Source organism: Varanus komodoensis, unplaced genomic scaffold, assembly GCF_004798865.1.
Source record: "Varanus komodoensis strain SLA01 unplaced genomic scaffold, ASM479886v1 scaffold35, whole genome shotgun sequence".
Lineage (NCBI taxonomy): Eukaryota > Metazoa > Chordata > Lepidosauria > Squamata > Varanidae > Varanus > Varanus komodoensis.
The window spans coordinates 548700-573376 of record NW_025335856.1 but is presented as its reverse complement, the minus strand read 5'-3'; the positions used below and the strand labels follow the sequence as shown (position 1 = coordinate 573376).

At 45.6% G+C, this 24677-nt stretch overlaps 1 protein-coding gene across 1 annotated transcript in view; it reads left to right on the top strand.

Moving 5' to 3' along the window:
- CLCN1 (chloride voltage-gated channel 1) overlaps window positions 1–22718 on the top strand; it is a 63093-nt gene extending 40375 nt beyond the window's left edge. Inside the window, exons 9-23 of the mRNA XM_044439582.1 lie at window positions 321–405; window positions 4277–4378; window positions 6679–6763; window positions 8021–8170; window positions 9629–9698; window positions 10317–10427; window positions 10531–10744; window positions 11706–11839; window positions 13830–14029; window positions 14534–14639; window positions 16652–16737; window positions 17811–17849; window positions 18569–18673; window positions 20588–20674; window positions 22317–22718. Coding sequence (XP_044295517.1) covers window positions 321–405; window positions 4277–4378; window positions 6679–6763; window positions 8021–8170; window positions 9629–9698; window positions 10317–10427; window positions 10531–10744; window positions 11706–11839; window positions 13830–14029; window positions 14534–14639; window positions 16652–16737; window positions 17811–17849; window positions 18569–18673; window positions 20588–20674; window positions 22317–22718 — 1976 coding nt within the window. The remainder of the gene's footprint in view (window positions 1–320; window positions 406–4276; window positions 4379–6678; window positions 6764–8020; window positions 8171–9628; window positions 9699–10316; window positions 10428–10530; window positions 10745–11705; window positions 11840–13829; window positions 14030–14533; window positions 14640–16651; window positions 16738–17810; window positions 17850–18568; window positions 18674–20587; window positions 20675–22316) is intronic.
- Window positions 22719–24677: the final 1959 nt, after the last annotated feature.

The following is a 24677-nucleotide window of genomic DNA, read 5'->3' as shown; positions in this document are numbered from 1 at the left end:
CTTCCTGATGACAGCAACAGCAAATCCTTTCTTAATGAAGTGTTCTTAGGCGGGAAGCACTTCTCTCCTGTCCACAAACAAATGCAAACATCATTAATGCTGCCAGGCCTCTCAGGGGAGGTGCTCTGAGAACCCAGGCAGTGCCAGAGAGAATGCCAGAATGTGGTCTATACTAGCTCTTGGTGTTTTGCATTGAGATCTCATTTTGATATGCTTTCCGTTGCTCCTGGGCTCCTGTTCCCTGCTGTGCACATGTCAATTTCTCTCACATTCGCTTTCTTCCTCCTAGTAATTCTCCCTGTCTTTTTCCCTACTCCTAGTTACCATCACAGCCCTGTTCAGAACAAACTTCCGCATGGATTTTCCCTTTGACTTGCAGGAGCTGCCGGCTTTTGCTGTAATAGGGTAAGCCCAAAGGGATGTTGCTAATTGAAATGCAAGAATGAAAAAGGGCAATTCGTGGTAAAAATTTGCCTTCTAAAACAGAGTAAGCTGTCTGCTAAGAATCCTCTGAGGATCCAAGTTAGACTTGACACAATTCGACCACCATCTTAATGCTCCCAGCTGTCTTATAATGACACCATTCAGAACAGAAGCATAGCACTGCCTCTGTCATGAAAGACTGTGCCTACAGGTTGCTCCAGGGCAACCTGATGCAAAGGAGGACAGTGGGGCTCTTGTGCATAGAGGGGGGAAGTTTCACAGAGGAGGCAATTTTCACAGATGCAGCTTGTCCTGCAGGGTTGAAGAAAGTGGTACCTGCCAAAATTCCTTCTGGTTCATTTGGCAGGCACAGGGCGTCTGCTGTCCTCCTCAGCATCTGGTCACCCTAACCTGAATGAGCGGCACCCACTCTGTCCAGATTAGAGGCTCCCATTGGCCTGGAGTGAGCCTGTAGTGTCCCTTAGGAATGGTTACAGCATACCAGCTGCAAATTTTGTTAGCACCTTCTTGAGCTGGAAATGATGCCTCCCCACCGTCTGTACCCTTTTTCACATGCCTTTAAAAAAAAAAAATTCTCCTGGACTTCTCCTCCTCCCTCTCTTGTTCTCTCAACTGGAAGCTTCCTGAGTGAAGACTGCAACGGTACGGCATAGTGGTTAAAGTGCTGGACTGGGTCTTGGGAGAGCCAGATGCTCATTCCCACCTGGCTACTGGGTGATTTGGGGGCAGTCACTCACTCTCAGCCTAACCTTCTCACAGCATAGTTCTTGTGAGGATAAAATGGATAGGATGAGAAATTTGTAAGCTGCCTTGAAGCCCTCACAAGAGGAAAAAGGTCAGGATATAAATGCAATGTGATAACAGTCATGAAGTAGGCCCAGATAATGATGTTGGCCCAGTTGTAACCTTGCTTATATTGTGTTCTCCTGCCATTCTTGGGGGAATCCTTGATTTTTGCCTTGCTCACTTTCAGTAGCAAATTCTGCCCGTGTTTCATAACCTCCGGTTGTTAAATTATGTTCCCAGGATAGCTTTTTGTTAGCAGCAACCACATTTCAACTGCCTTCCTGATGGAAATGCCAGGTACCATGTATTAAGGGGTGTTTCACAAAGTATGGAAAGTACTTATAATGGACAAAATACTTATGCAACTTTGTGCCACTTTGCACCATAATTTCAAGGATGATTAATTGGAAAATGGCTCCCATTTTTAGAATACATTGCCTTCAAAAGGGTGAGGCATAAAAAAACTAAAAATCCTACTGATTGTGATTTTTTAAAATATATTTTGTGTTATACTTTGAATGCATGTTGTGTGTTATACTCAGTCTCTGGTCATTCTGAAAAGAAAGTAAGTTCTGAAACAAGAAGTTAATGCAATGTTGTTTAATACTGTTATTTTTAACTGAAAAATCTTCAAAAACAGCTGTTAAAAGAACAAAAGGCAAACAATTAGACAAAAAATAAAAGTCTCTTTGGAATGTGGGTGTGAGGAGCAATTCAGCCATCTAGGAGAAAAGAATGGAACAGTCTCTGGAAGGAACAAACAATTTATTTATTATTTATTTATTAAAGCATTTTTATGCCGCCCCATTCGCCGAAGCCTCGGGGCGGCTTAGAACAATAAGTTAAACGATGACATGTTGAGGAACATGCACTGCCCTGGACGACTGAGAGTGCCTCCCAATTATATGAGTAGCTGATAAAATGCTCCACACCATTTGGCAGGGCAATACAGAGGGCTGCCTTACCAAGTGCTTGCATGCAAGCTGTGTTGAATTACCACTTGGTATGTACATAGTAGCCTCTAGTCACACTTCAGAATCAGGATGGAACAACTCTGAACTTTTGATAAGTTTAGCATCAATAGGAACACATACATTTGTGCTACAGAATCACATTCAAGCCTTATTTTTGGTATCTTATTTAGTGTCTGGATTTGTGATACCTTCATGTCTTGGAAAAGCCTGCATGGAAGCATGCATTCATTAGGTACTGTCTGACTTAGAACTGCGATATTATCTATATCTTGTGCTTTCCAGAATGAAGAATTCAGCTTTGTAAAAAATGCAATTCATACTTTAGGAAACTCAAGTTCACAAGTCATGCTCACCCATCTTGCAAATAACCTGCAGAACAACCCTCAGCACCCCTGACAATCAGTATCACTATGGGTTGTCTTCCACTCCTTCCCTCTTAATCCTCCAGCTGGGACCCCCAGGAACTTGATGACTAAAGCTCACTTGTCTCTGCTCCCTGTCACAGTCAGATGCCAATTTTCACTCATTGCAGCTTCCCTGCCTCCCCCCCCCCCTTGTGAATCGCTTTGCATGATCTCAGAATTAACACCCAGTGGCCTAAGCAGCATATGGGAAAGACCGTCAATGTTTCTCCACCCATTTTTGATGGGGGGTATATGTATATGCTCCTGTCAAACCCTGCTCCCCTCCCCCCCACCGCCATTAGTTCCATCACAAAACCTAGGTTAAAAGGAAATCTGAGCTTTGAGAGCTGTCAGACTTTGTGCTCCCATTCATGGGGTGGCTCACAGTTTTTCCACCTTTCCAAGCACCTAGACTCTCAGGAACGGGAGAAAAAGTTTGAGGATGCTGAGCAGAGTCAGGTCCATCCAAAAAAGAAGAGGATGCTACTCGCTTTCCTGAGCGAAGATCACCCACGCCTTTCTTTCACTTGACAGCTTTCCTTACTATTTGCAGTCTGTGGTTCATGCCTGCTATACGTTGACACCTCCCGTTATTGCTCCAGTAAAGGCTTCCCATTTTAGAATTCCTCAAGGACATGCCTCCATACTTGCACACAGATGGATGAAAGTATTTCTGCAGATTTCCTGTGCTCAAAAATAATTTTAAGGAAGGGGTAGCAAAATGCTGCTTGAGCACTCGGAGCGTGTCACTGGCTTTCAGATTGGGGATCATGAAGGGTGATCTCCAAAATGGGTGGGGGCAGGGAGCAGTGAGGTGAGTGCAAAGGGGCTTGGGATCGGCATGGTGGACACTGAACCGGAAAGGGTCCCTCCATCATGCTGTTTGGGCCTTTGCGGGGTGGCTGGCACTGATGGTGTCCCAGGCAAAAGCAGTTGGGGGTTTGCTGCTTTGACAGAGCAGATCACTTGCCATGTCCTGCAACCCACAGTGAGGTCAGTCACCTGGGTCTGGATGACATGACAACCCCGGAACAAAGCTATGAGTCGTCAGGGTGGCTTTTTCCCTTCGGATAAGCCATCTTGCGGGGAGCGGTCTGGATTCGCACAACACAAACACCCACCGTGGCTTGTCAGTAATGTTGGGCTGCCACGTTATTCAAACCATCACAGAGCTTGTTTCCTTTGACTGTTTTGTCAAACAGTGTTCAAGCCTGTTATGATGTAATGCTCCTCAAATCAATGACTAAAATGGGTGGAATGAGCCACTTGAGCAGAGACAGCAGGAAAGAGATCTAGAGGGCTTAAAAATATTGAAAGGCAAATAACAAAGATCCCCTAGGAAGTTCCTTGTAAGATTATGTTCCTGGACTTTGCTTAGAAAATCTCATTCTGCTGCCTGTGGAGACCAAACTTAGGTTGTATCTTTTTGGTGGCTCATAACTTTTCTTGATATACTGCTGAAGTTACAGTATAAAATTTCTGCTTTTGTGGCATAGCCCTGCTTGGGGTTACCCGGAAAGATCATGCTGCACAGTCTGGGAAGCAGAATGCTGGATTATATATAGGCTTTAGATCTGATACAAGAAGGCACTTCAACTGTAAATCCAATAAATTTAAAGCTTGGTAATGTCCAGGGTTAATCCTGTTCTTAAATTTCCTCCACCATAGGATCTGCTCTGGCTTCCTCGGAGCATTTTTTGTTTATTTCAATCGGCAGGTGGTTTTGTGTGTGCGTCGACATACGGCCCTAAGTCAATTCCTAACCAAATAGTAAGTATGATTTTACTTGTCTTGAGCCCACTTTGCAGTGCCCACATAGTATTGATGATCCTAACTCTAAATCCTGGCAGAAGGAAAGGAACAATAACCTCTACATAGAACTTGAGTTGCATTGTTCCAGATTTATTTTATTTATTTATTTATTTTATTTATATCCTGCCTTTTTCCTACAAAGGGCTCAAGGCAGCTTACATCATTCTCCTCCTCCATCTTATCCCCACAACAACAACCCTGTGAGGTAGGTTGGGCTGAGAGTCTGTGACTGGCCCCAAGTCACCCAGTTGGCTCCATGGCTGAGCGGGGACTGGAACCCGGATCGTCTGAGTCCCAGTCCCATGCTCTTAACCACTATGCCACACTGGCTCTCTATATAAAACAAAGTGGCCAAGTTCCTTTTTTACAAGTTGCGGGAATGAAGAACCTTTGCCTGAAAGAAGATCTCCATTGTAATGCAGATTTTAATAGCTAGGAAGACTACGACAGGAAACATTTAGAATGTAAATAATACAAGTTTCATGAGATCCAGGTGACATTTAGAATTCTTTTTTTTTTTTTTAGGGAAGAGACAACTCGGTATTAATATTTTCACACCCTAGTCAGTGGTTTCTTCACCCAGTTTCACTTATATCATTACTTTCAGTGCAATATAGCAGTCAGTATGGTATAGTGCTTCAAGTGTTGGACTGGAAATCCAGATTCCAGTCCCCACAAGTCCATGAAGCTCACTGGGTGACGTGGGGTCAGTCATTCACTCTTGGCCCAACCTACCTCACAAGGCTGTTGGGAGGACAAAAATGGAGTGGTGGCTATGTAAGCTGCCTTTGATTCTTCATGGGAGGAAAAAGGCAGGATATAATTGCCATGTATTAATAAAACTGGCATAAATTGAACCAAAACCAATGCCTCATGAATGTATGAACTGATTCCACTGAAAAGCTTTCATTTGAGAGTGTATGGAAGTTCTGTCTTGGCCTTTGATCTCTGATGGCTCATTCACAAATGCAAGACCCTGCTTGATATTGTAGTCCCCAAGAGAAGAACACGGATTCATGGACCTGAGGGGAATTGTGGGCCATAACTTAGTGGTGGAGCATGTGTTTTGCATGCCAGTGTTCCATTTCGGTCCTCGATGCTTTCAGTTAAATGAAGCAGAGCGAGGAAAGAACTTGGCTCCAAGGGCACACAGCATCACTTTCAGGCAACTTCACAACAGCTGCACTAAATTGGTCAACAATCTGATTGGGCTGCTTCTTATGTTCAAGACCTTTAGCATCGATTATCATGCCTTTAAAAAGAGAATTGGATGGATTCATGGATGCAATTCATGTCCAGAGGCAGGTAATGTTGAGTCCAAGATTCTGGGGGAGGAGGTCAAACAACAGAGAGTGGCCATCTGCTTCATATCTGCTGATAAACTTCCCAAGCTTGCTCCAGTGGGAAACAGAACAACACCGTCCTCGGATCCACCAGGGCAATGCTTTGGATCAGCCCACTGTTTCTGAAATGTCTATGTGTGCTCACCCTGCCCCTATCTAGGAGGTACCCTTTTCACTGCATCCTTCTCACTTCCCATAGATAGTAACAGCCCAGTAGAAAGTACACATTTTCAGGACCCTGTAACAGATGGAATTCAGTCCCATCAGGGTTCCTTGGTTTTGTGCAGAGTCTGTGCAAGCAGAAGGGCTGAGCAAGACACTTTTCAGGTCACACCACACACAGCGTCCTTTCTCAGCATTTTGCAGTGTTTAGCCACGAATTCCACTTGATTGAAAGAAATCCATACATGCTGCTCTCCTTTGATGTGAAAAGCACAAGCTGTGTATCTGCAAGCAGAGTCTTTTATACGGCATGGACTTCTCCCTCCTTCAACCATATATTTCCTCCCTGACTTGTGTAAAAATACCATAACAGGACAGAGCACAAGTAAGTTCTGCTATTCCTTTTGTAATGCATCTCTCTACAAAACATTGAAATGTGGGCTCCCTCATATAAATTAGGTGCTACCTGAGAATTTAACACACAGAGATGTCTGCAAGGACTCAATTTACAGCTTACTTAAAATGTGATACTCTGCTTGAGTTCCTTGCAGAAATTGCCCACCAAAAACAAGCCCACTCAGAAGAGAACATACGCCTCTCCTACCCTCGAGATTCCATGCTTGCTGAGGAAGATCCTTCCTGCCTCAGCTGGTCATCCATCTAGACCACCCCACCACCACCACAGTTCCTCTTGAGATACCACCGTGCAGTTGACATCACAGTCCACTTAATGTTTGCTCTTTTCTATTTTAGTCGTCTTATATATCCAGCAGTAATAACGTTTGTGATAGCATCTGTGACTTTCCCACCAGGCTTTGGACAATTTATGGCTGGTGAGGTGAGAATGTCGTTTGTTTATTTAAAACATATTTGTGCCACTCTTCCTCAAAAGGGAATATGAATTTAAGTAATACAATATTTTAAAGCCTTCCACAATGCAATGAAACTAACGGCTTGCAATTGTAATAATAAAAGGGGGGAATCAAATAAATGCCTAACACTGGCTTTCAAGAAAATACAATTTGTGCAGTGTAAGTCAGTTTGCACCTTCCAAATCTCAAAGGTTTGATGCAGAAAAAAAAATCATCTCTGTCACTCCACTGGAGAATAAGCATCTGCTTTTTCTTGCTGTTTCATCCTCATGTTGAGAAAAGAAAAAAAAAGTGACAATTTTTCCTTCACATTAGGTAAAGGGAGATGGAAGATTCTGCCTTTCTAGATAGCACGTTGGCCTTCTGTTTCTGCACTGGCAAACATATTGGTTTCAAAAACAGGGTAACTATTCTCAATGCCTCCTTCACACATCCTCGAAGAAACAGTAGGAGTAACCTACAGCTAGAAGTTTCTGAAAATTATTACAATCCAAATATGAGCCCCATGAAGGTTGAAGTATATCCAGCTTGAGTTAAAGTACCCTACTTTGCTTGCAATGAGCTTGCAAAATTTGTTTTTGCTAATTACAAACGTTTTGGTTTCCACTGTTCCCTTGTTCATGGAAGAATATTGTTTTTCCCCAGAGAAGCACTAAGGATAATCTTGTCTATGTAACCTGCATTAAGCTTTTATGTGTATTTGTCCTTTTGTATTATTATGGCTGCTAGCTGTTATTTTTATTGAATTGAGCTAGGTTCTTAATTAATTTATTAAGGATATTTATAATCACCTACATGATGAAGCTGGTACAGAAATGAGAGCTATTGAACAGAACACAGATCATGTTTCAGACAGGATAAAAATAACCTCCATAATTCTCAGCCAAGCATAATTGGGATTTTGTGTATACCGTGAATCTTGCTGTGTCATATTGGGCACAAAACCCAGGTTCCTAAGGCCCTCAGGTTGTCTGTCTGTCTCAGAAGCCACTTCCTAGCCTTCAGTCTTGAGAGTGTGTAGGCAATGCCTCATGGAATCTGCAAAGTGAGAGTGTGTAAGATAAGAGTAGCTATGCACATTTGCATACTTTTTATAGACCACAAAAAATTCAGCTCTTGCTGGATTTGATTTACCTTGGCACAAAGCATTCTTTGCTTGTTTTCAAAGGGAATGTTCTTCTATTTGTGCCGAAGAACTCCCTCATTGCCTTGTCTCCTTGCAGTTGATGCCCAGAGAAGCTATCAGCAGCCTCTTTGATAACTTCACCTGGGTAAAGCACACTGAGGACCCCCAGATCCTGGGGAAATCTGCTGTTTGGATCCATCCCAACGTCAGTGTGTTTGTCATCATCCTTCTTTTCTTCCTCATGAAGGTAGGCAGATGGTGCTGAGTGGATACTCTTTTCCATAATAGGATTTACCTTCCTTTAGTAGGAGCAGTAAGGTGTGGAGTCTTCCAGTGAGAGGGAAGTACCAGATCACTTCTAAGGGCACTTACTGGATTTTCATCACTGAAACTAGGAATGCATTTGTGGTCCAGGTCACCTGAAGTGGTTTCATGGAACGCACTGACTCCAATCACAATATTCAGATCAGTTTATTTCATCACCAGACGAAAATGGATTCAATGAAGAACATTTTCTTTTTTTTTTGAGACTGTGATTTGTGTACATTTGTTTGTGTTGAAATGGAACTGCAATGTTGGTCTGTCCAACTGAGATTACCTTAAATCACATTGAGTCTTCTCTTTGTTATTATCCCTTAAATTAGCAACTTCCTCCTTGCCCATTGATTTTACAATGGGTAACCAGTTTTCCTTGTTCATTCACAACCATGTCATTCCTGAATTTCCATTTAATTAGCTTAGATTTTGTTCCTGCTTGTCTGGAGAGGGATTTTATTACTTATTTCCTGTTTGCAGCTAGCACTTTAATTTTATGATTGCAATTTAAAAATAAAGTGGGAAGCTGCTAGTTAAAAGGAATAATTTCAGAGAAGAATGAGATCTTGGCTGAATAGAAATTGCTCCTAAGTATAAATGGAAGGAACTTGCTTTTGGGAATAGATATAGCTGAATTTATGTTAAGCGCTGTGTGGAACTGTCATTTCAATTCTGATTTTAGATTATTGTGGAAAAACAATGTCCAAGGAGCATTAAAGGTGTGGAAATAACCTACACTTAGTGCTTCCTTCTGAACCTTCCTGTGGTCAATTGCACAGTCAGAGTTGGGGAAGAAGGTAGGCTAGCTAATTTGGGGGATATATGGCTCACAAGTGGTCATGTCCCTCCGCTTAAGGTGATTTATTCCAGTAACATTACAATACCACATTCATTTGTTGAGTGAATGAGAATGGGGTGGTAGGAGAATCACTGAGAAGGATAGCAATGGCTCCAGGGTCACATGGTATCCTCATAAAATCCAAGCTGCTCCCTCAGAACACCACATGGCGCACTCCAGCACTTGGTGGCTCAGTACAAGTGGCACAGTTTTTTGTGCCTTCCTAATTACCCTGCTCCTCTACACATATGAATGTCCTTCCTGTGCTTTTTTAAAAGAACTTGCTGCTTCTGCAAGAACCTGGCCAGAGAGAAGAAAGTGTGTGTTTTCAGGCCTGTGTGTACATAGCAAAGGGAGCCAAGCTAAGAAATAGGAAAATGGCAGTCAATTGGGGAACCTTGGAGCCCATTCCAGGCCGAGTGAGAGGCCAGCCCCTGCTATAACCTGGATGTGTCAGGCTCCCCTCGGAACATTCCGGAGTGCCAAGCTCAGGAGCTGTGAGCCAAGCCAGTGCCACACAGTAACAACTGCTGTCTGTCACTTCTGTCTTAGTTCTGGATGTCTGTTGTCGCTACTACCATGCCAATACCCTGTGGAGGCTTCATGCCCGTGTTTGTGTTGGGTGAGTTTCCATCTTTTCCTGGAGCTTCTCAGAGTGGGGTTTCACAGGCAGAGACGGTGACAGAGGGCACAGCTGACAGAGACACAGAAAAAAGCCGAACGGGGGGAATGTGGAGGACTCTGACTTTCTGCCCCTCTGGTGGCTGTCAGAGAACCTATTAACACTCCAGCTTGTAGCCAGCTTCTCATCCCCTGCTTCTTTCCCACATTCTTGCTGATTCCTACAAATTCACAAATGATGGTTAGTATCCCCCCTGTTCATGGGACTCCAGCTAGTTAGAGCACATGTGGTCAGAACTGAAACCTTATGCTTACTTCAAGCTGGAGTGGAGGCATCTTGAGTGGAAGGCAAGCTAAGCAGTAAACCTGCTGTTCTTCCTCTGTGGGCATTTTTGTAATAAAGGAAATGTAAGCTCAAGCCCGAGTGGCATCTTCTTGGCCTCTCTTACACGCCTGCTGACCATTCTGTTCATTTGGCTGCTCACTAACCGTTTTGAAGGAGATCATTTCTTTGCACTTCACACTTTGCTAGCAGATCCAATACAGAAAAATGGCTAAGGGAGAAACTGCATTTATTAGTCACCTGGGTACTAACAGCTGGTTTCACCATGGGCTTTAGGTGCTGCCTTTGGACGCCTGGTGGGTGAAATCATGGCCTGGTTTTTCCCTGATGGGATTCTCTTTGATGGCATCGTGTACAAAATCTTGCCTGGAGGTTATGCCGTGATTGGTAAGCCTACCCCACGTTTTTGGGAGTTGGAACTACAAGCCCAGCCAAGCTCTCTGTGATGCTAACTTTCTTGCTTTATGCCCATGTCCTGTAATTCGGAAAGGAGCTGCGGCCCTGACTGGTGCAGTGAGTCACACGGTGTCCACAGCAGTGATTTGCTTTGAGCTGACAGGGCAGATCTCCCACATCCTGCCGATGATGGTGGCTGTCATCCTTGCCAACATGGTGGCCCAGAGTCTGCAGCCAAGCCTTTATGACAGCATCATCCAAGTGAAGAAATTGCCCTACCTGCCGGACTTGGGCTGGAACCAAATAAGGTATAGGGCTATTGAAAGGGAGGGACAAAATGGAGTAATAGATGCTGGGATAAGGAGATGCTGGAGGACGTGGGTCATTTCAACTTCAAAGCAGAAACCAAATATGGGAAGAAGGGAAACTGTCTTGGGCATAATCCTCAGGCTTTGTTTTAGAAAGCCATCAAACAAGTAGCTCAAAAGTGGCAGCCGAAGTATATTGTGCAGCTGTTTCAAATGTTTTCATGTCAGTGTAGTTGCTTTGCATATGAAGAGAGTGCAAGTCAGTCTTGACTAAGGATGTGAGAGGAATCCATCAGATTTCCTTAGCTTGGCCACCAGGGTTCCATCTCTTGCCCATGCACTTGCACTGAATCATTGCAGCTCAAGTCAAGCCAGCTCACAGGCTTCCCTATGTAAGATGGAGGGAATTTGTGTGCTTCTTTCCAAATACCAATAGACTTGTGCAAACTAAGACCCAGAAAGCATGTGACTTTAACGTGGCCAGCACTATTTGTGATCTGCAGGTAATTCACATGTTTTTCAGGTGCCATGGAGCTTCCAGGTTTGGGGTAAAATTCAAAGTGTGGTTCTTACGTTTTCATGCCTGAAATGTCCCATCTCTTCCTATGTGGGTTCCTCTGGGTGGTTCAGTCCTCTGATTGGGTCCTGCTCCAAGCACTCGTGAGGGCCAGTGGCATTCTTACCTTGGAATGCCCTCCCTCCACTGGTTTGGCTGGCCTGCTTAAGTGTTCAGGACTTTTTCATGCTGGGAGCTGCTTAGAGTTAACTAGAAGTGCTACTTCTCTGGATTTTCCCATTATTTATTTCTTCCTAATTGTTTGTACTGGATTGTAACTTTGGGTGAAGGAGCTACCCTGACAAGCAGTAGCTGCAAGAGAGATTATAATGGATGGATGGATGAACCCCTGCCTACTGTCTAATTATTTATGCCTTCTTTGTTTTCAACTTTCGCCCACTCAAGCAAATACAACATCTTTGTTGAGGATATTATGGTATGTGATGTCAAATTCGTCTCCTCTAATTGCAAATACCGAGATCTGCAGGAGATACTCCAGAACACTACTGTGAAAACCTTCCCTTTGGTGGATTCCCCAGGTGAGCTGTATTAACAGGCCCCATTTCCTGTTGGACAGACTTGGATCTGGCCCTCCCAAAAGAGCACTCTTGTTTCACACCTAAAACCATCAGTGATTGATTCAAAAGTGCCTCATGTTAAGCAAACCAACCAATTCTGGACAATAAGATTCAGCTAACCATAGCATGATTTAATCATCATTTTGTTGTTTAGTCGCAAAGTCATGCCCGACCCATCATAATCCCATGGACAACATTCCTCCAGGCCTTCCTGTCCTCCACTATCCCCTGGAGTCCACCTAAGCTCACACTGACTGCTTCAGTGACTCCATCTAGCCACCTCATCCTCTGCCATCCCCTTCTTTTGCCATCAATTGTTCCCAGGATTAGGCTCTTCTCCAGGGAGCCCTTCCTTCTCATTAGGTGGCCAAAGTATTTCAGTTTCATCTTCAGGATCTGGCCTTCTAAAGAGCAGTCAGGGTTGATTCTCTTTAAGATTGACTGGTTTGATCTCTTTGCATTCTTTATCATAGTCTTATGGTATTGTACAAAATGGGGCAGAAGAAAACTTTTTAAAAATAGGGCTAAGTTGAAACTATCTACAGAGTCTCCATTTCAGTTGCAATCTAAGTCCAAACCACCTTGACTTTTGTTAGATGTTTTTGGTCCCCCTGTCAATATCCTATTCATAATGGTGTTATAGTGAAATGTGCTGAGAGAGCTCTGCTGTCCAGGTAAGCCCCAAAGGGCCAGCAGCCCAAAGAAAAGCTGCATTATGGGCTTTATAACTCCTAAGTGAAACAGCTTTGAAAAGAACTGATTTTCCCCACAACATTCCTGATTTTGTTGAAAGGGCATGTTTCAGACAGCATAAAAATTAGGTCCAGGTCTAACTCGAAACCTGACGTAGAAGGCCTGCCTGAGATACTTGTGCTTCAGAAGTCTTATTGCTTTGGTAATTTGACTTGGTGAGTAAGACCGATGGGGTGGGGAGGGGTTGAAGAAACTGCTTGGAGAACTTGGAAGGGTGAGAAGGCCTGGGCAGCAGGGCTTGGTCGTCATCCCCTTGGCACAAAGAGCTTTGTGTGGGAGGGAAGGAGGCAACAGCAGGCTGCTCTCAGATACTGCGTGGGCTCAGCAGCTGCTGCTGCTCTGTGTGGAAAGCTAGCGCTGCTTCTGAAGAGCAAAGGATGAGGAGGAGGTGTCGGCACATGAGAAAGACTCCGAGGTATTTCTGGAGGGGCTGCAATGGAGCTGGACATGTTGTGTCATGGTTTAATTTCACAAATGAGGCTCAGAGGCGGGAGAGGGGCTGCTCTGCTGCAAGGAGCCCTTGGTATGAAGACCAGGGCCCAACTAATGTTCCTGTGTGAAAAATGAGGTGTACTAGCTCTAGAGTTAGACCAAAGGCTTCAGTATTCTTAGGCTGCTTTTTTCCTATGCCACTCGGTCATGGTTGGAAAGAAGCTTTGATTCTGGCGAGGCAATAGTGCTTTGGGATATTTTTAACCATTTTTTCCTTCAAAGGATGCTTCCATAGCAGCTCGTCTCCAAATGTTTGAGAAGGATTCTGGGGTATGCGTGAGGTGATAGACTTGGTTGCTTTGCAGGGCTGTGGCAGAGCCTGTTAGGCATTACTGCCACACCATGTGAATGGAAATAGTGCCCTGGAGGCCTGCAGTGCATCTAGCAGTTTCCCAAGTCTCTCTACATTACAAGGGAAGACCAACAAAAGCAGGGAAGCTTGTCCACTATTCCTGGTCTTCCCATCAATGGGCTGCCGTTAAGCATCTTGTAGTACTCCGCTGAACACAGGGTGCAAACTGCTGCTCTGCAGCATGGAGCTGTCCTAGGGCCAGTCTCCCCTGCTTTGCACCTCCGCACACCTGATGTGTTGGCAACCACATTTAGGTGAGCTGGGGGTGACTGGCGGGGAGCCTACTGACTGCCAGACCACACCTGCATTAGAGGAGCTGCCTGGCCTTACCTGCTTTCGTTTCTTTTCTTGCAGAGTCCATGGTTCTGATGGGCTCCATAGAGCGGCCAGACCTCAAGGCCCTTCTGCTCCGGCACCTCAGCCCTGAGAGGCGTCTGCGCCTCGCCAAGGAGAGGCAGCAAAAGTTGGCTGAGTCACCCTATGATGGGCAGAGGTGGAAGCTTGAGTCATTTGCCTTTGTAGATGAGGATGCAGATGAAGAAGAAAAGACTGAGGTAGTGATGGTGACGAATATTCCCCATACTGGATAGGGTGGAGAGTGTAAGAAAAAGGGGGAAACTGGTGAGGGGGGGAAGGATGGAGAACTTGCCTAGCAAGATAGAATGTGATCCTGGAAGTTCTTGTCTCATATCTCCTTGGAATTTCCTTGCTCAGCCTAAGCCCCTCTCATCTGCACTGTGAAGTTAATGGCTGCGTATTTTGTAAGGTTTATTGCAAGACTGCTGAAGTACGAAGCTGCCTTATGCTCAGTCAGGCCCCCGTTCCCTCTAGTCCAGTATGGCTGACACTGACTGGCAGTATCTCTCCAGGGTTTTACACAGGGATGTTTCCAGCCCTCCCTGGATATGTCAGGATCGGACTTGGGACTTTTTGCAAATGAAGCAGTTGCTCTGAGCCATGGTCCCTCTTTGAGGGCAGCATTTTAGGAAAAAGAGTAGATGCACCCTTATTTATTTAAAGTCAACCTCTACCTAGTTTTCTTTCCCCTTCTTTTGCAGCTTCCACAGCAGCCTCCATTAGCTTCCAGTTACTCAGAAGAACCAAATGGCCCAGTGACTCCTCATATACCGTTACCAGAGATACCACCACCTCATGAAGCTCCCCGTACGGTGACTTCTTGGCATCTTGGGGTGGGATATCTCAGCCTCTGCTTGGGCACCTCACTGCCTTTGCCTGTCTGTGCTTTTTGAAGTGGTGGAACAAACGAGGCCACCTGCATATTGCCAGGGAGTAGGCCAAGAATCCCACCGCTAATTTGGAGAGGAATGTGGCCATGTGTGGCAATGACGAAGGACAAGGGAAGCGCTGCTTCTGTATATGTACGAAGTCCGATTTTGCTGCTCTGGGCAGTATCAGTGGCCTTCTCTGGGGTTAAGCAGTTAGACCAGGTGTTCTGGCATCCAAACAGTTTTGGCCCTCAGCACCTATCTTTATCTGTGAAGGTCCTGTATATTATTCTGTCCACATTCCCTCTGGGCTACTTTTAGGGTAATCATCCTTCATGTTACTTTCACCTTCCAAGTAGTGGCTGAAGCTAGAAGTGAGTGACTGTTCTGCCCCTCCAGGGTCAGAAGTTTAGGATCTGAGCATGTGTTATAGCCATGGCTGCTATGAATCAAAGGCCTGCAAAAAGAGTGGTGAGGCTGGAAGGGCTGCTGTGGGAAGAAGTGGGCGAGGAGGCCTGCTTCCCTTGGCACAGTTGATCCGGCTGGATCCAAGCGGGCAATTGGGCTGTGCTGGAATAGGGCAACTATCCAGCAAGGAAAACCCAGCTGGCAAATTCTCTGGCTTGGCTGTGAAACTGACCAGGTCAGGTTGTTGGATTAGATCTCACTGCAAAATTGACTGGAGACCTGAGTTCTCGGTCGAAGTTGATAGGATGCTGTTTTTGTAGCTGCTGCTGTTGCAGTTGTGCTGCTTCAAAATACACAGAGCCAAATGCACAGCAACAAGTGACAAAATGATGCTGAGAAGCACCCGGTTCATACTGAGAGGAGAAGCTGGGTGTGTGACCATGCTGAGGGTTGTGTGCTTTGAAGCAGCACAACTGCTTTGCTGTGGACAGAACATAGTGAAATGCACACACACAAGTGCCAGACCTCCTGAATTCCGAATGGTCAGCTACGATTTTCCTTGTAGCTCACTGCCAAAAAGTTCAAGGAAGCCTTTTGCTGGGAAGCACCCCAAGTTGAGGACCAGATCAGTATTATTGCATTGCATTTATATCTCATCTTGTTCAAACACGCACATTCTCCCATTTTTTTGACACATCCTTTAGCTCTTCATCTAACACTGCCTGGCTGTTAATACTTATGGTTTATACTGTACTTTCAGATTGCTTCACAGATATTAGTTTGCATAATACTTGCAACTTTGTAAAGAGGATCACTATTGTTATGTCCACATTTCAGCTGGGGGAAGGGACTGAAGTCGAGAGACAGTGGCTTACCCAAGGCTACCTGGTAAAATTTGAACCACAGACTTCTTGAGTCCTTGCTCTGTCATCCTAACCACATGTTTTCCACTGTTCCTCAAATGCAGCTGCTCAGCTGTCATGCCTGTCAGGCACCCATTTTCTTAGCCAAGATGTGAAGGAGGCTCCACCCCAGAATCTGTATATGTCTCTGGCTCAGCCCCATCAAACTTAGTCTGGTCAAACTCAGTGCTGCTACACTCATGCCTAGCTATCGCCTCAGGCTGCCACATCAGGTGTTACCTTGCATGTGTGCATGAGCCATCACAGATCACCTTTCACAAACAGAAACTCCGTATGACCTTGCATCAAGCGAAATGCAACATGTTTCAGTTAGGATAATTAATTTATTCAGTTGTGAGCCATCAGGTGACAAGTATTCAAGTGAAAAATTGGGTGATGTTCACACCTGTATGAACAAGCCTTTATACTGTCCCAGTGTAGGGAACATCTGGTGCTGTTGTCTGCTGTGGCCTGTGCAGTTTTGCTCTGTCAAAAATCAAAAAGGATTGAGCGCTCTCTTGGTAGCATTCAGCCACTGCAAAGCTTACTTGTTTGAAGGGGAAGGAAACAGCTTTGCTGCTTTGCACTCTAAACTCCCACACGTTCCTTGCTCTTGTTCCTCATTTCACCTTTCCCACAGGCCGGAGATTCTGGAGCTTGAGGAGACTGATGCAGCAGCTTCTGTGCCTTTATCATCCTCCACCTCAGCCAGAGACTGTTCAGCAGGTGAGGAGCCAAGGAATTCTCTTGCACCCGACTAATTTTGGAAAGAGAGGCCTGATTGCTACGACAACCCAAGACAGAAGCACTTATGGAGATGAATGAGGGAGAAACTAAAGAAATTAAATATCTGAGTCCTCAGAATGAAGAGCTGAGTGGGTGTATGGGCATACATCTGTTTCTGAAATAGATGTCAAAAAGTATGTAGACATCTACTTTAGTCTCTCCATTGTGACAATTACACAAATGGCAGGTTTTGGTGTTGCTAGAATGCCTGAACTATCCCTCGGGCACTTTGCACTTCATGGTATCCTTGTGTAAAAATTCTGTGGCAAGCTTATACAAATTCTGTATGATGATATGCTAGTGGGCATGTGGTTGGCTGCTGTGGAAACGGAATGATGGACTAGGTGGACCTTTGGTCCAGCGAGGCTCTTCATATATACATACATTCTTAAGTTTTGCAACCCACAGAATCAAACACACTTTTTTGATTTGTTCTGGCTTATTTTTTGTTATTCTTGCAATTCCCTCATAAGTCGTGTGCACAGAGTGGGGGGCAATTGTGTTTCCTCCTTGGGCACTTCCTCCTTTGCAGCTTCTTTTACTCCAGTTACTTGTAAGGAGCCAGAGACAAGGAGCATGACTCTGTTGTCTCAGGGAGCTGGGACAGGAGAGTGAACTATATTTCGTATTTGGAAAGATTTCCCAGTTGGTTTGGAATTAGCCCTTCGAATTCTTCCACCCCTGACAGCTCTTTGCTGTGCCTGGTTGGGCAGTCCCCTCTCCAACTCCAGTCCAACCAAGATCCACCAGACAGTCTTCACGTATCTGCAAGCTTCTGTTTGCAGGTACAGGATGCAGGTGTTTCTTTCTTTTTAATGAAAGCTTAGATTCTCAAGAAGCTTGATTCTGTACTCCATACATAACTATGTGTACCTTGTACAGGATCTTGTAATGCGCAGTGCCTAAGGTTTCTTAGGGATGAAATGGTATTTCTTCTGTCCCGATATTCTGACACAGATGTCAGGCTTGATCTCTTTGTTCTGAGTTTGGGATGTATTTTTTGTTCCCCTCAGGAACCAGTAGAGGTTGAAGACCCAATGAAGCGAGAGGAGGTATGTTTGGAAGCATAGTAGTGGAGATGCATGAAGGGAGTTGGCAAGGCTGTCGTTCTGTATCAATCCCATGTCTTGAGATTCAATGGAATAATCATGGGATTAAAACAAATCACAATATCTATCTTTATATCTTCTTTGCCACAAAAAATGATATTGCTATTAAAAACTACCCTCATTTCCCCCCAAATAATGCTGCTGTTTGTATGTATTGCTGTCAGTTTGTGGTTTAGTAGAACAATGAACAAGAATATGGTTCTCCACCCCAAAGAATCTAAAATTTAATGTGTGAGAGATAAAGACAGGGGTGAGGGAACAAGGGGAAAGAAATGGATTTGCTTCAGCTACAGATGTGTAGGCTTAATTTTAGAAGGAGTTGAAAACTAAATGGTTATATCAAAGGCTTCATGGAAAGAAGGTGGGAAGAGAGATCTAAAGGGAGACAGATGTGCTAAGGAGGACTTCAAAGGAAGCATAAAGGGTAGCAAGGGAGAAAGAGTAGAAAGGTGGTATTTGCATTGAAAGCAAGGGGGCAAGCGGAGCTTCAGCTGTTACAAGTGTCTCCAGAACAGTAGCACTTCCTGGGCATAAGAATAAGCACTGAGCACTCCCACTAGTCGTGGGAGCCTGTTGAGAGTGGACCAAGGAGGTGGAGCATGCATGCGGCAGTGCGAAGCGTGTGCAAGCTGTGTGTACAAAGCCCTCTTTTCCTGTGTCAGATAGAAGCTTGGGAGCAGGAGGAGCTAGACAAAGAGGTGTGCTTCGACAGCTGCCGCATAGACCCTTCCCCCTTCCAGCTGGTGGAGAGAACATCCCTGCACAAGGTGGGTGTCCTCACTCCCCCTTCCATCTTTTTGCACAGGCCTTTGCCAGACAGCCTTGGTCCCCTTCAAAACCCGTGCCCGCTCTTCTGTTCTTTTCATGACTCTCGATCATGATGCTTTGCCATAGAAACTCAGCCAAGAGCCGTTTTGCTTCCTTTTCATGTTAGCAAGAGTCAGAATTGCTCAGCCCTTCCTTTTCTAAAGCTTGTGATTTTCACAGCCACCCACATACCCTTGTGATCCTGCCTCTTTGCCGCCTCAGTTCCCCTGCCTTTCCACTGCGTCCGGAGTATCCAACATCTCCTGCCCGTGAGCTGTGCCTGCACAACTTGCGACCCATCCCATGGGATGTGGCTTGTACTGCAGCCTGCCTGGAGCTTGAGTGCTCTTTCTCCTTCCCACTTTTATGGTTTCAGGCGAGCCATCAAAATAGGTGGCTTATGGAAACCTGGGTGGGCTGCCATGCCTGCCTGGTAGGTGGCACACCCGAGTTGTGCAGGCCTGCCCTCAGCTGTCTGCAGGGCCTTCCTCTAGATCCTTTGCCCTTCTTCTCTCCCCTCCTCTCCCCACCAGGTCATCCTGCCTCTGCAAATATTGATCAGCAGCGAGGGGCTGCAAGCATGAGGTGAATGTGAAGTGTGTGGCTGAGGCCTTACATGCACATCTGTAAACATATTTCTAAAAATATAGAGTCTAAGTTCCATCATTAGCCACAGATTTAGGCATCATTTTCAAACCCTGCCTCAGTGCTGCACAAGGAAGCCCCCTCGCATCACCCTTTTAGTACTGCGCCTCTCCTAACAGGGGCATTTCTTTAGAATAACGTAGTTGGTTAGGTGACCTAATTTCTGTTCAGAGAGTTAGCTGTTGGAGAGGAGGCAGCGCAGCTGTGCCTGGAGGCTGCTCTTGAGACTTGGGCGGAGAGCGTGCCTGCGGAGCAACAGGTGCAGGAGCTGTTGAGCCGGACGTTTGGGCTAATCATCCTCAGCACGGTGCTACCACTCCATGACGCAAGGTGGTGCAGGTCACAGTGGGATGCATCCATGAATGCCAGATTCAGCGCACCTGCTGACTAGGATGGCAGTGCTTAGTTGACTCATCGATTTGAAACCTTTGCATCAATTTAAATCCTTGAATAAGTAGATAGTAGGGTTTTTAAAAGTTGTCTTTAATAGAAATGCATACAACTGTGGGTGCTGTTCCTGCCATAGCAGAACCATCTCACCTGCCTCCTTGGCTCACCAGCGAGTGTGCTTCAGCCTCTTCAAAGAGCTTGCTTGCTAACTTATGCACTGGTGGCAGCGAAAACCAACATTTTACAGTGCGAATCTCTGAACGTCTTCCTGGAAATAAGCCCTGTTGAGTTCAGTGAGGCTTACCTCTGGATAGGTGGGCACAGGAGCACAGGCTGAATCAACTCCAACTCATACAATTAACTAAGGTTTATTTCACCAGGTAGTAGTCATATATATGACCCACCAAGCTGACCACAGCCTGTCACCCTCCTGGCGTGGTTGTCTGAATCTAGCGACTTGTCAAGCACCTGGCATGCCGGTATATGGCAGCAAGCTAGATTTTGCCTGATGTGTCACAAGTGCTGCAGAAGTAGGTGCATTCACTTAAAGAAAAACGTAATCCATAATTATTCTCATTGCTGCATTATGTAATAGCAGTGGATTTGCTGCAGTCAGTTCTAGATAGCAGCAAGGCATTGTGTTGTGTCCTTGGGTGGGGGGACTCCCATCTCTGGCTGTTCAAACTCTGAGTGTGAAGATGTCATGTCTAGGTTTCCTTTTCCCAGGTGGGTACAACAAAACCCATCACAAGCCTGGTTTGGATTTTCCATGAGTCTGCAATGATCCATCTACTGTTCTTTCTAATTGAGGGAAACTCTCTTACCCTCCCACCCCACAGACACATACGCTGTTCTCATTGCTGGGACTCACCCATGCCTATGTAACCAGTTTGGGGAAGCTAAGAGGTGTTATTGCACTGGAAGAGGTACGTGAAGTCTTGTCACCTTGTATTATTATCCCTTTCCTTCTTAGTATTATTATTCTTTAATCAGACAGATATTGAATGCAATAATAGTTTGGCAAATTAAATTTTGCCCAGAGGAATGAAAAAAAAAAAGAGATTTTTCACCACTTCTGGCTGGAGAAAGACAGTGTTATTCCCGCCCCCTGCTTATAAAAGAGCCGAAAGAATTGTGAGTGGGGTACTGCTGTCCTTTGCACGCACGCACAATTCTTTCATCCCATTTTTGCCTCTGGCTATACGGGATTTGCAGAAGTTTAACAATGCAGAAAGCTCCAAACCCTGGTTAATAGAGCAGAAAGTGAGATGTGTGTTTCTATCATGGGCAGTGATCCCTCTTTCAGCCTCCTTCAAAACACTGGTCTGTTCCTTGTTCACCATTAGGATGCCTGACTGGACTGCTTCCTCTTTTCCAAAGGACAGAAATTACTTTTGGTTGGGGAATATTTATGCGAGAAATTTGTATATGTTTTATCTTAGTTTGCCTGATGTGGTTCTCCCTTCCCCTGCACCCCTTCAAGAATCACAGAAAGTATAACTCAGGGTGCCAAGAACTCTTTGTTAGAGATTGCTACAAGTCGCTCAGATTGTACTTTGTGGGCGTCCTGGAGTGAGGGAATGACTGGGCAGGTCTGCACAACATAAGCAGCCATGGGGAAATGTTACCATGGCGGGTCTGTTGTGTCATCTGGACCTAGTTCCAGAGGATCTGCATGGTAAGAGTAGTTGTCTGAAACTTTGGAGAGAATCAACAGTCTGTTCCAGGGTTTCCATGTTTCACTGTGGCTTCTCTGGTCATCCAGACCTGTGATCATTGTTTTACCATTGTTGATATTGAAACACCACAGAGTCCCCTTCAAGAACTGCAAAGATTGCTACTTCTAGCCTTCAATCTCTACTGTCTTCAGCACACTAGCACCAGATGATGCATTATTCCCATTGACTGAGCAGTGTGTCTGCCTCCCTGTTTACTTTTAGAAACAGGGAGACAGCATGAAAATACTTGGAGGGAGAAGGGGGTGGGGAAGACAGTTAACAGTTTATCATTTAATAAAAATCTCTGTGGGGGTTGGAGTGGCTGGGAAGCACTGAGAACATGGAAGTACACTTGGGAGGGAGAAAGGGGGGATTTGCCTCGGGGCCACAGCGGACCAATCAGGAGGAGGCTGCTGTGGTCTACAGGGAAGAGGGAAAGAATGGGGGCTTTCTTTGCAGGGACCGCCAGGATGCCTGGTGGGCCTGGGAGGATGGATTGGGGAGCATGGAAACTGTGCTGCCTGGGGAACCACATAGCTCTCTGACCGGTCAATTCAGGCAAAAATGCACACACAGTAGAAACAGTGCAGGGTTGTCTGCTGTGTTGTGTAAACCCAGTCCATGTCTAACTTAATCTGCAGTGTAGACATAGTATTTTGATAGAGCAACTGGAGAGCCTGCATCCTTTGCACGCATACTGCATGGTCTTTTGATTTGAGAAGACTGGTCTTTAGGCATGTTTCTGTCAAAATTGTGGGACCTCTTATTTTGTCAGAATGGAGTTATTTCTCAGCTGTGGGGGCGCAACTGATGATTTCCTATGTCAATTTTCTGTTCCTAAAATTCTCAGCTCCAGAAAGCAATCGAAGGCTCCACACGCTCTGGTGTCCACCTTCGTCCTCCCCTTGCAAGCTTCCGTGATGCTACCCGGACCGCGAGCAGCAAGGAGCAAGCCAAATGGACTGCACAGATGTGGAGCACTCAGAACAGCAAGGTGGCACCAGGGGGAACCATGGTGGACTCGGGGACAGAGAGCTCAGTGGCACCCCCCTCTCCTATCCCCCCACCATCTCTCATCCCGAACGAAGGGAAAGGGATACGCTCCACCTCCGTTGCTGATATGGAACTGGAGGAAATGGAGCTTTCAGGTCCAGCTGAGGAGAACATCTCCAACATCCTCAAGGACCTCAACCTGTGTGCCACAGACCGGGATGAGGATGACGACGACGAAGATGATGATGTGCCACTATAATGGTTTGGAGGAAGGGTCCACCTCATCCTTCCACCAAGCCATGCCTGCCACACCTGCGCTTCCAGGAGAGGCCCATGGCCTGCCACTCTGGCACTGATAACGGGTCTCTGTGCTGGAGGGCCTTGGCCAGGCTGAGTGGCTTTTCCTCTGCCGCCCTTAGTGGGTGGGGTATATGGGAGACAAATGGGCTGGAGAAACCTCTAGTCTTGCCTCCTTTTACAATAATGTTAAGTGTGGAAGAGGTATTCCATAGGGCCCCGGTCCCTGTAGGGAGATGTTCATATCCAACACTGTAGCAATTTGCCCTCAGGTGAAGCCGCCCCTTGCGTTTCCTCCCTTGTCCCCATCAGCCTGGAATGCCCCCCTAAATTTTCCTTACCTTGTTTGATGAAATTCTCATCTGGAGAAGAAGGAGATGAAGGATTTGCCCAGGATCCTTCTAGGTGTGAGGAGTATTCAGCCCAACTTGAGAACAGGCCCAGAATGAGAAAGCAATTATTTCTTACACAGTTTTCAGTTTTGCAGTTACCTTCCCTTCAGGCTAATCCTCCCTCAATGCACCAAGCTGAGACTGCTGCCCTGCTGCTCCATACATCTCTCAGAAGCATGGCCTTAAGCTATGCTTCCTTTCTGCCACCTACCAGACCCTTTTTTGTCCTACATTCCCACCTAGAAGTTTCACTCATTCTGAAACCTACCACTGATGTGTGAGATTGGGTTGCAAACGTTACAAGCAAGGCAAATTCGTTACTGAGGGTAGAAGATCTGTCCCATCCAGTGGAGAAAAATCAGTTCGTTGTTCAGTCTGTATAATCTGAGCTGTAATTTTACAGATCAGGGAGCCTTATTGGCTAATGTGGCGGGATAAAAATCCAACAAACAAATAAAAAAAATAACTAGTGCTGAGGTGTGAAAACTGAGCAGACTCAGTGACTTGGCCCTGTGTACACAGACCAGCAGAGCCCTTTTAAAAATCTAAAATACTGCTGTTTGGTGATAAGGGCAGTGATTCCACCCCCATGAACAGCCAAGAAATCCACCCCCACCCCACAACTTCCAGATCAAAGAGAGGAACTCCGTGCACAGGTCATAGTTGTACATGTAATTTGCCACCCTTGGGAACCTGTGGTTCATGTATTACCCCTAGATGGATCAGGATTCCACTGTTTTTCTGAAAACTGTGAAATCAAAAAGGGCATGTCTGTGAAGTTAGCCCATGAGTGAGGATGCAGTTGTTCAAATAAGGCTGTATATATGTCACCAAGGTCTTAAATGTTCATGTCTTACTGTCTTTATAATCACATAATGAAAATGTCTGTAAAGCAATTGTCTTAAATATAGGAAATCCTGAGAAGAAGCTGTTGTGGTGAAAGCAGGTGGCAGGGAAACCAAGAGGAGCTGCTACTTCTACGAGCGTATCTTTCCTTCAAGTATATATAGGGCTTCTACCAGTTTAACAGTTCCCTCCCACCCTGCAAAGAATGGTATAATGCAAAGAAGGGTAACTTGCCAGCCAAAACGCCTGGAGGGACCTTGGTGCCAGCCAGCAGAACCAAAGAGGAGGGATGGTGGGACTTGTAGACCAAAATACCTGAAGGGCCACAAGTTGCCCTTCTTTTCCCTAGTGTCCAACACAGAGAAGAGACCCTGCCTGTGACCGGCTGTAGTTTGGTCTCTTGCTGCCACTGCAGTGCCTCCAACCCCCTGCTCTCACTTCCTTGCAGTTTGAGTCCTAGTGTCTTGGGGCAGGCATCTCAGTTAATCAAGACACAGCTCCTGAGCAAGAACCAGCCTGCCAAATGGAGACGAGAGCATCTATTTGTTTTTTGGCTCATGCAGGTGACTAACACCTGAAGGAACAAAAAAGTCTGCCCAGCTATCTTGGCCTTGCCTGTGTCAAAACGGTTTTTAAAATGTAGGGCATACAGTCTCCGAAATTCCCCAGCCTTTTATGGACTG